We start from the raw sequence: 11,466 nt of genomic DNA on the forward strand, positions 1-11,466 counted from the left end.
TATTTTCCGAATCTTTTTATGGCCGTATTGTCCCGCTAGTCAGCTCCGATCCTACAAGTCCGAAAAGGATGAGCTGGCGAAGGCACCGATTGCGGGGCAATACGGCCTTCGATGGTTATTAGGGAGGAACACTCCGCTCGAAGAAAGCACGAAATTACTTTATTCGGCCAGATGTGGATTTTTAGAAATATGAATGAATAAGCAAGTCCTTAAAGAATTCGGATTTCCACATCTGGCAGCAATAAATGCGTTTGCCTCTTCGAACGGAACATGCTCCCCCCGTTGATCAATTAAGTTGATCAATACCTTACTCGATATTCTACAATAAATCGGAACTCGAACGGTCGTTCCGTTATGCAATGTTAAACGGCGTATAATACAAAAATATTATTAATATTACTTATCGCTAAAATATCGACTAATAATTGTCTTTATCCTGATGTCACATTGTGGATTGGAAGGGGTGCCAGACGTTTAACGTTTCGACGGTAAATTCCGGTTGACGTCTGAACGGTGACCGTACGAATGATGCCATCTTCGCCCGGATGGACCTCGATGATTCGCCCGAGATTCCATTGCAGCGGTGGCAGATGATCGTCCTTGAGAACGACAATGGTTCCCATTTTGATTTCGTGCGAACCCTTTGTCCACTTATGTCGAACGTTTAAGTGGTTAATGTATTCCTTGTACCACCTCGACCAAAAATCTTGTTTCACCTTTTGGATGTGCTGCCAATTTGACAGCCGATTCGTCGGTGTAGATGTGAAATCAGCTTCTGGCAAGCTCGTTAATGAAGCGCCGATCAAAAAATGTCCAGGAGTCAGAGCGACTGGATCGTTTGGGTCAGATGATAAAGGAGTTAAAGGACGGGAGTTCAGGATAGCCTCGATTTCTGTCACAAAAGTAGTAAATTGTTCGTACGTGAATAATTCTTCACCGACGACCCGCTTCAGGTGATGCTTAAACGATTTCACGGCTGCTTCCCATAACCCGCCGAAATGAGGTGACAAGGCTGGCATGAAATGCCAAGAGATTTCTTTTTCATCAAGAAATCGACGCATCCCTTTGTCGTCGCGTAGGGTTTCGTGAAGCGCGGTCAATTCATTCTGAGCGCCAATAAAATTTGAGCCGTTGTCAGAGTAGACATTACGACAAATTCCTCGTCGTGCGATGAATCGTTTTAACGCGGCGAGAAAAGCTTCGGTCGTTAGATCGCTCACGACTTCTAAATGAATAGCCTTTGTAGCGAAACAAATAAATACCGCGACGTAAATCTTAATTCGCGTACGGTTTCGATAACGTTTTTCTTTTATGTAAAAAGGTCCACAATAATCGACACCGCAATTGTGGAACGGTCGAGTTTCGGTGATTCGATTAGCTGGCAGATTACCCATTACGTAATTTACCGTAGGTGGGTTGACGCGAAAACACTTGACGCAATGCCGGACGATTTTACGTGTAATGTTTTTACCATCGATAGGCCAATACTGCAGTCGTACGGTGTACAGTGTTGATGTTATGCCTGCGTGATAATTTTGTACATGTGCTCGACGAATAATTAATTCCGTGACATGATTATTTTTCGGCAATAGAATTGGATGTTTCTGAGAAAACGGTAAATTTGAATTTCGAAGTCGGCCTCCGACACGCAAAATTCCCTTATCATCTAGAAATGGATGCAACGATAAAAGCTTGCTCTTCGGATGTAATTCTGTATTGGCCTTTAAATTTTGAATGTCCGATGAAAATGTCGATGCTTGAACTGTGCGAATGATACAGTCGTTTGCATTTCGGATTTCATCGATTGTAAGAGGTCCGGTTTTCCGGTTACGAAATCTAAAACAATATGCGATTATCCGACGGAGTTTGACAATACAAGAAAACCGGTTAAAAATCTGGTCGCTAGTTTCGGTGGATGTTGCTAAGCACGTGATTTTTCGCGATTCCGGAACGTCTGACGATGACTCGAACACAGATTCTGGCCAATCCGATTCAACGCTAGTGAGCCAATTAGGTCCGCAGTACCAAAGTTTGTTGGTCAAGAATCTTGATGCCGTGATCCCTCGCGATGATAAGTCGGCCGGGTTGTCATTAGATCGAATATGTCGCCAAATTGAAACCTCCGTTTTCGTTTGGATTTCTGCAACTCGATTTGCGACAAACGTTTTCAATGTACCCGGTGGCCTTTGTAACCAATTCAACACAATAGTTGAATCTGTCCACAGACATACGCGATCGATGTTGCAATTTAACGCTTCGCGGACCGATACATACAGTGACGTTAAGAGGGTAGCGCCGCATAATTCCAATCTTGCGAGACTGACAGTCTTCAAAGGTGCGACTCGCGATTTCGCACACAGCAGACTTGATTTTATATGACCTCGCTTATCGATGGATCGAACGAAAAAGCACGCGCTATATGCGCGTTCGCTAGCGTCGCAAAATCCGTGTAACTCGACTCGGTGACCCATGCGTTGCGCAACATGACGTTCGAATGTTACGTTATTTAATCGCTGAAGTTCCTCTTCGTAAGTTGTCCATTCCGTATGGAGGTTGGTCGGTAAAGACTCGTCCCAGTCGAGTTTCAGTTGCCAAAGTCGTTGCATGAAAATTTTTGCCGTGATGGTAATCGGTCCGAGCAAACCTAGAGGGTCAAAAATCTTCGCAATTGACGACAGTACGGTACGTTTCGTGTGTTTCTTCGACGATGGGAGATTAACCGAATAATTAATCGAATCTTGGCGTGCGTTCCACGTGATTCCAAGCGTTTTGATTCCATCGATTTCCCCGAAGAACTTGGGATGTATCTGATCTTCAGACAATCCTGATAGTAGGCGTGGGTCGTTCGATACCCATTGACGAATATTAAGGCCTCCACGTTGAAGGAGATCGATTATCTCGTTTCGTAATCCTAATGCTTCATCGTAGGATGATGCGCCGGTCAGAAGATCGTCCACGTATAGATCCTGCTTCAGGATACTGGCAGCCTTCGGACAGCTGTTTCTCTCATCGTCCGCGAGCTGATGTAAACATCGGATAGCGAGGAATGGAGCCGATGAAAGTCCGAAAGTGACAGTATTTAATTGATAAGTTGATATCTCGTTGCGATCGTTCCTCCACAAAATCCGTTGATAACGCCGATCTTCTGGTCGTACGATGAATTGTCGGTACATCTTCTCTATATCACCGGTTATCACGTATGCGTGTATACGAAACCGTAATAATAAAGAAAAAATATCGTCCTGGATGGTAGGACCCACGAGTTGCGTATCGTTTAATGATATTCCGGAGGTGGTTTTCGCTGAGCCGTCAAAAACTACCCGAATCTTCGTCGTTGAACTCGTGGGTTTCATGACCGCGTGGTGAGGCAGGTAGAACTCGGGTGCGTCAGGTGCGTCTACCTGGCTCATATGGCCAAGTGCAATATACTCTTGAATAACGGCTGAGTATTCTTGCATCAAATCAGAGTTGCGTAGAAACTTGCGTTCTAATGCTAAGAATCGATTCAACGCGTGCGATCGTGAATCTCCCAGATTCTCTTTATTTCCGTTGAACGGCAGTGCAACAACATAACGTCCTGTTAAGTCGCGTCGAACGTGGGTCGAAAAATGTTTTTCGCAAAGCTGTTCTTCCGTGGAGAAATGCCGCTGTCGTGGACCTTCTTCAATTTCCCAAAACTGTTTCAGGTCGAAGTTCACCGCGGTGACGAATGTCTTCCGAGTTGTCCGTGGTTGGATGGCTGGAACACTCCCCCCGATGATCCATCCCAGTTGCGTCTTTTGTAAGACGAGAACCTCGTCGCAATGTTGGTTGAGATGGATTTGCCCGATGCTTAGACAGGTTAAAGTCGGACCTGTGCCGATAAGCATGTCGATGGCTGCGGGTTTATGAAAATTCGGATCTGCCAACCTTATGTTAGCCGGGATCTGAATCGTTGTTCGATTAATTTGTACGTTTGGCAACTGACTCGAAATCCGCGGGATTACAAAAAAAGTCAGGCTGCGTTGATAATTCGATGTCCGTGACTTGATTGTTGCTTGAACGAGTTTGCTCGTGACGGTATTCAACTCGTTCAATGTTTCGATGGCCACGTTGAGCTTCTTTGTGGGAAGCCGTAATTTTGCCGCAAATTTTTCGGTGATAAAATTTGCATTTGAGCACGTGTCCAACAGGGTCCTACCTTCGATTAACCGTTGGTCGCGATCGAAGACGGTAACGATGGCGGTAGGCATTACTCCGTGGGTCGATCCCTCGGCGCTAGACGTACTCTTGGACGCGAAAATTCGGGGACTGTTGATTGTTTGGTCTAGTCACGAGTGTTGCTGAGACGGGGATGCTGATCGCGACGCTGCATCATAATGCAATCGCGTGTTATGCATTTGGTTACAGACGCGACATTTGCCTGCCTTGCATTCCTCGGTCGTATGATCGTCCAGCAAGCAATTAAGACATAATCGAGCCTTTCGCGCTGCCTCAATACGTTTTTCGATTGGGAGGCTTACAAACATTTTACAATTAAATGTCGCATGCGGTCCATTGTTGCAGATTTTACAATTGTCTGTTGCTTGTGTTCCGAGTTTCTGCGATTGTGCAGCTCGCGTTTCTACACGTCGCAAATTTGACGGTTGTGAGTTCGCGGTGGTAACAAACGTCTGTTGGCGTTGATTTAATCGCGATGATGACGGTGGAGGATTACGCATGCGATTTGTTTTTACCGACGTTATCGGTGTTCGCTCGTGGTTCTTAAACGCGTCCGATTTAAAATTCGATGTGTGCTTCGCATACGACACAGATTCGTAATCCTTGCACTGATGCGACGTTATGTGCAAGAACTTAAAAATGTCCTCAATTTTGGGTACCTTAGTATCGGATAGCGTTCGCTCCCAGGTCTTGCGCGTTTCCTTCGACATCCGCGAAATTACGATACTCACGAGGATATCATTACCGATATCTGCCCACGAACGTCCCAAGGCTTGCAACGAACGCACGTGAAGTTGCATATAACTTGCGAGATCTCGAACCGATTCCGATGAATCGTCTGTCATCATGGGGGTATCGCGTAAGAGCGCGGCGTGACGCAGAACGAGAGCACGCTTGTTGTCGTATATCTCGACCAGATGTTTCCACGCGGCTTCGTAATTATCCTCGCTAATAGTAAATGCGCCGATAGCTATTTCGGCTCTTCCGGAAAGAGACAGTCGTAAATAATTTAGTTTTTGTATATTACTCAATCCGGGTTGCGAATGGATCATCGTATTGAACGCATCCTTAAACGTTACCCACTTTTCGATGCGGCCGTCGAACTTGGGTAAGTCGATTTTCGGTAGACGAACCGGTAAGGAAAACGATGAGCCGGACGGCGCTGGGGAATCACGTACGGATGGATATCGTTCCGGAATATTCGACGCATCTTGCAATGACCTTTGTAAAACGATCGCGGCTGCTAATGCATCATCGTATGCATTCATCACATCTTCGCGCTCGCTCTCTATTTCTTCGAAATTGTCTTCAAGCAGAACTAACTCGTCTATATTCGCATTGAACGCCGTAAACAAATTCCGTAATCGTTCGATCCGCTCTTGTAATTTTACACGTTCTTTCTCCGAATCCATGTATTTCTCGACAAAATTACTTAAGGACGTAACTTGTGCCTTGAAATACTTTCGTTTCTGTTTCAAGTCACGTATGCGTTTGGTGACTTGGTTAGCATTTGCCTCAAGGTTAGCGGTCGCCATGATTTAAGCAAAAATCGAGTTAAGGACAGAGGAAGGAATCAAAAACGAAAAGGTGTCGATCGGTACTTCGTGATTACGAGCCTACCTTGACGTAGTCTTGCCTGGTTGCACTGATGCCGAACGTTGGTGCAGACGATGACTCCAAGCGAATGGATGATTTAGCTTCCTCAATCCCAATGTCCAATAAGTCCGGTGGGTTGAATTCGATTGTCCGAAGTTGACTTCTCGAAAGCGTCCAAGTCGACTTGACTTTCAACCCAGTGATGTCCAGACAAATGTTCAATCACCTTTACACTTTAACTCGTTCACTGTGCACATCCAGCAGGTCGTATCCGGCTCGAAGGACCATAAAAATGTACGGTTCGCGATTTCGTCTCGCGAATCTCGGGTTGTCACTCGCCAAATTAATATTGAGTAACTGTTTCAAATTACTTCGGATACTCCTCGACGATAAAGTGTAATATGACTAAAGTTGAAGAGTCCGATTCGATGACTCGTTAGGTTAAAAATCGACAAGTCCGAACGATGACTTGCGATCCCCTGTCGTTACGTTAGATATCAACTCGTCCGAATGCCGACGTGTTATCTTCTGTTTTTTGAATCAACTAGTCCGAATGACGACGTTTTATCTTCTGGTTTCGATTTTTTTCGGAGTTCGCTCTTCATCCCCTTACAACCCCCAAAACGCCCGACTCTAAGGGCGTCACCGATTTTGCACGATGAAACAAAAATCGATATTAATTGGCCTTCGACCGAAAGAAGGACGATCCTCCTTGTCACCCTGACGGGGCAAAGGAACCGCCCCCGATCTCCTCGCGATGAAAGTGGAGGAGACCTCGCCTTCATGTCGAAGGCCGCGAAGATTGGGGAGGAAGAACGAACCCCGGAATAGCGTGGCTCGAGCGGGCCCACGCGCGTATTTTCCGAATCTTTTTATGGCCGTATTGTCCCGCTAGTCAGCTCCGATCCTACAAGTCCGAAAAGGATGAGCTGGCGAAGGCACCGATTGCGGGGCAATACGGCCTTCGATGGTTATTAGGGAGGAACACTCCGCTCGAAGAAAGCACGAAATTACTTTATTCGGCCAGATGTGGATTTTTAGAAATATGAATGAATAAGCAAGTCCTTAAAGAATTCGGATTTCCACATCTGGCAGCAATAAATGCGTTTGCCTCTTCGAACGGAACATATTGAGTATTGAGAATTGAGGATTGAGAATTGAGAATTGAGGTTGAGGACTGAGGGTTGAGGGTTGAGGTTTGAGGAATGCGGATTGAGGGTTGAGGATTGAGGATTGAGGACTGAGGATTGAGGATTGAGTATTGAAGATTGAGTATTGCTGCCTGAGGATAGAGGTTTGGGGATTGAGGATTGAGGATTGAGGATTGAGGATTGAGGATTGAGGATTGAAGATTGAGTATTGAGGATTGAAGATTGAGGATTGAGGATTGAGGATTGAGGATTGAGGTTGAGGATTGAAGATTGAGGATTGGGGATTGAGGATTGACGATTGAGGATTGAGTATTGGGGATTGAGAATTGAGGATTGAGGATTGAAATTGAGTATTGACGATTGAATATTCAGGATTGAGACTTGATTATTGAGTATTGTGGATTGAGTATTGAACCATGTGTATTCAGAACATTCTATTGAGTATTGAGAATTGAGGATTGATGGTTGAGTATTGAGGATTGATGGCTGAGGGTTGTGCCTTGAATATTGAGGATTGAGGATTGAGGATTGAGGATAGAGCATTGAGGATTGAAGATTGAGTATTGATGACTGAATATTGAGGATTGAGGATTGAGGTTTGAGGATTGAGGACGAAGACTGACGGTTGAGGATTGAGGTTTGAGGATTGAGGATTGTGGATTGAGGATTGAGGATTGAGGATTGAGGATTGACGATTGAGGATTGAGAATTGAAGATTGAGGATTGGGGATTGAGGATTGAGGATTGAGGTTGAGGATTGAAGATTGAGGATTGGGGATTGAGGACTCGCGATTGAGGATTGAGTATTGGGGATTGAGGATTGAGGATTGAGGATTGAAATTGAGTATTGAGGATTGAAGATTGAGGATTTGGATTTGATTATTGAATATTGTGGTCTGAGCATTGAAACGGGAGTATTCAGAATATTCTATTGAGTGTTGAGAATTGAGGATTGAAGATTGAGGATTGAGTATAGAGGATTGAGGATTGAGGATTGAAGATTGAGGATTGAGAATTGAGGATTGAGGATTGAGGATTGAGGATTCAAGATTGAGGATTGGGTATTGAGGATTGAAGAATGAGGATTGAGGATTGAGGTTTGAGGATTGAGGATTGCAGATTGAGTATTGAGGATTGAAGATTGATGATTGAGGATTGAGGATTGAAGATTGAGGATTGAGGATTGAGGATTGAAGATTGAGGATTGAGGATTGAGGATTGAGGATTGAGGATTGAGGATTGAGGATTGAGGATTGAGGATTGAGTATTGAAGATTGAGTATTGATCACTGAGGATTGAGGATTGAGGATTGAGGATTGAGGATTGAGGATTGAAGATTGAATATTGAGGATATAAGATTGAGGTTTGATGATTGAGGATTGAGGATGGAGGATGAGGGCTGAGGGTTGAGGATTGAGGTTTGAGGACAGAGGACTGAGGATTGAGGATTGAGAATTGAGGACTGAGGATTGAGGATTGAAGATTGAGTGTTGGGTATTGAGTATTGAAGAATGAGGATTGAGGATTGAGGATTGAGGATTGAAGATTGAGTATTGAGGATTGAAGATTGACGATTGAGGATTGAGGATAGAGGATTGAGGACTGAGGATTGAGGATTGAAGATTGAGTATTGAGGATTGAAGATTGACGATTGAGAATTAAGGATTGAAGATTGAGGATTAAGGATTGAAGATTGGGGATTGAGGATCTAGGATTGGAGGTTGATTATTGAGGATTGAATATTGAGTATTGAGAATTGAGGATTGAGAATTGAGAATTGAGGATGAGGACTGAGGGTTGAGGATTGAGGTTAGAGGAATGAGGATTGAGGGTTGAGGATTGAGGATTGAGGATTGAGGATTGAGGATTGAGTATTGAAGATTGAGTACTGCTGCCTGAGGATAGAGGATTGGGGATTGAGGATTGAGGATTGAGGATTGAAGATTGAGGATTGAGTATTGAGGATTGAGAATTGAGAATTGAGGATGAGGACTGAGGGTTGAGGATTGAGGATTGAAGATTGAGGATTGAGAATTGAGGGTTGAGTATTGAGAATTGGGGATTGAGGATTGAGGATTGAGGATTGAAGATTGAGGATTGGGTATTGCGGATTGAACAATGAGGACTGAGGATTGAGGATTGAGGATTGAGGATTGAGTACTGAAGATTGAGTAATGATGATTGAAGATTGAGGATTGAGGATTGAGGGTTATGGATTTTGGACGAGGACTCAGGGTTGAGTACTGATGATTGAGGTCTGGGGATTGAGGATTGAGGATTGAGGATTGAGGATTGAGTATTGAGTATTGAGAATTGAGGGTTGATGGTTGAGTATTGAGCATTGGGGTTGAGGATCGAGTATTGAAGGTTGAGGATTGATGATTGAGGACTGAGGATTGAGGATTGAGGATTGAGTATTGAGTATTGAAGATTGAGGATTGATGCTAGAGGATTGAGGATTGAGCATTGAGGTTTGAGGACTGAGGACTGAGTATTGAGGATTGAGGATTGAGGATTGAGGACTGAGGATTGAAGATTGAGGATTGGGGACTGAGGATTGAATATTCAGGATTGAGGATTGAGGATTGAGGATTGGGGATTGATGATTGTAGATTCATTATTGAGGATTGAAGGTTGAGGATTGAGGATTGAGGATTGAAGATTGAGGACTGAGTGTTGATGGTTTAGTGATGAGAATTGATATTTGTGGATTGAGATTTGAAGATTGAAGGATGGGGATTGAGTATTGAAAACTGTGAATTGAGGATATTCTATCGAGGGCTGAGGATTGACAATTGATTTATGAGGACTAAGGGCTGAAGATTGAGGATTCAGGATTGAGGATTAGGGATTGAGGTTTGAGGACTGAGAATTGAGGGTTGAGGATTCAGGATTGAGGATTGACGCTTGAGGATTGAGGATTGAAGATTGATGATTGGGTATTGAGGATCGAACGTTGAGGATTGAGGATTGAGGATTGAAGGTTGAATATTGATGAATGAAGATTCAGGATTGATGATTGAGGGTTGTGTATTGAGGACGAGGACTGAGGGTTGAGTATTGATACTTGAGGTCTGAGGATTGAGGATCGAGGATTGAGGATTGAGGATTGAGTATTGAAGGTTGAGGATTGATGATTGAGGATTGAGGATTGGGGATTGAGGATTCAGGAATGAGTATTGAAGATTGAGGATTGATGATTGAGGATTGAGGATTGAGGAATGGGGTTGAGGATTGAGCATTGACGTTTGAGGACTGAGGGCTGAGGATTGAGGATTGACGATTGAGGATTGAGGATTGAGGATGGGGGCTGAGGGTTGAGTATTGATGTTTGAGGGCAGAGGACTGAGGATTGACGATTGAGAAATGAGGATTGAGGATTGAGGATGGAAGATTGAGGACTGTGTATTGAGGATTGAAGAATGAGGATTGTGGATTGAGGATTGAGGACTGAGGACTGAGGATTGAAGATTGAGGATTTGGTATTGAGGATTGAAGAATGAGGATTGAGGATTGAGGATTGAGGATTGAGTATTGAAGATTGAGTATTGAGGATCGAGGATTGAGTATTGAGAATTGAGGATTGAGGATTGAGTATTGAGGATTGAGGTTCGAGGATTGAAGATTGAGGATTGAGGATTGAGGATTGAGGATTGAGGATTGAGGATTGAAGATTGAATATTGATGATTGAATATTGAGGACTGAGGATTGAGGGTTGTGGATTGAGGACGAGGACTGAGGGTTGAATATTGATGTTTGTGGTCTGAGGATTAAGGATTGAGGATTGAGAATTAAGGATTGAGGATTGACGATTGAAGATTGAGGATTGGGTATTGAGGATTGAGAAATGAGGATTGAGGATTGAGGTTTGAGGATTGAGGATTGAAGATTGAGGATTGAGTATTGAGGATTGAGAATTGAGAATTGAGGATGAGGACTGAGGGTTGAGGATTGAGGTTTGAGGAATGAGGATTGAGGGTTGAGGATTGAGGATTGAGGATTGAGGATTGAGGATTGAGGATTGAGTGTTGAGGGTTGAGTGATGAGAATTGATGTTTGAGAATAGAGACTTGAAGACTGCAGATTGAGTATTGAGCATTGAAATCTGTAAATTGATGATATTCCATTGAGGATTGAGGATAGACTACTGATTGTTGAGGACTGAGTGCTGAGGATTGAGGATTCAGGATTGAGGATTCAGGATTGATGTTTGAGGACTGAGGATTGAGGATTGAGGATTGAAGATTGAAGATTGAGGATTGGGTATTGAGGATTGAGGATTGAGGATAGAGCATTGAGGATTGAAGATTGAGTATTGATGATTGAATATTGAGGATCGAGGATTGAGGTTTGAGGATTGAGGACGAGGACTGACGGTTGAGGATTGAGGTTTGAGGATTGAGGATTGAGGATTGAGTATTGAGGATTGAGGTTCGAGGATTGAAGATTGAGGATTGAGGATTGAGGATTGAGGATTGAGGATTGAGGATTGAGGATTGAAGATTGAATATTGATGAT

At 43.7% G+C, this 11,466-nt stretch overlaps 2 protein-coding genes across 2 annotated transcripts; both read right to left on the reverse strand.

Moving 5' to 3' along the window:
* Window positions 1-431: 431 nt before the first annotated feature.
* Window positions 432-4,232, reverse strand: LOC143187465 (uncharacterized). Its single transcript, XM_076391677.1, has one exon. It carries the CDS (start codon window positions 4,230-4,232, stop codon window positions 432-434), a length of 3,801 nt encoding a protein of 1,266 aa, XP_076247792.1.
* Window positions 4,232-5,612, reverse strand: LOC143187466 (uncharacterized). Its single transcript, XM_076391678.1, has 2 exons — window positions 4,315-5,612; window positions 4,232-4,268 (listed from the first exon to the last, which is right to left on the reverse strand). Exons 1-2 carry the CDS (start codon window positions 5,610-5,612, stop codon window positions 4,232-4,234), a joined length of 1,335 nt encoding a protein of 444 aa, XP_076247793.1.
* Between the last annotated feature and the right edge of the window lie 5,854 nt (window positions 5,613-11,466).

The sequence above is a fragment of the Calliopsis andreniformis genome, unplaced genomic scaffold (assembly GCF_051401765.1).
Source record: "Calliopsis andreniformis isolate RMS-2024a unplaced genomic scaffold, iyCalAndr_principal scaffold0046, whole genome shotgun sequence".
In the NCBI taxonomy this organism is placed as follows: domain Eukaryota; kingdom Metazoa; phylum Arthropoda; class Insecta; order Hymenoptera; family Andrenidae; genus Calliopsis; species Calliopsis andreniformis.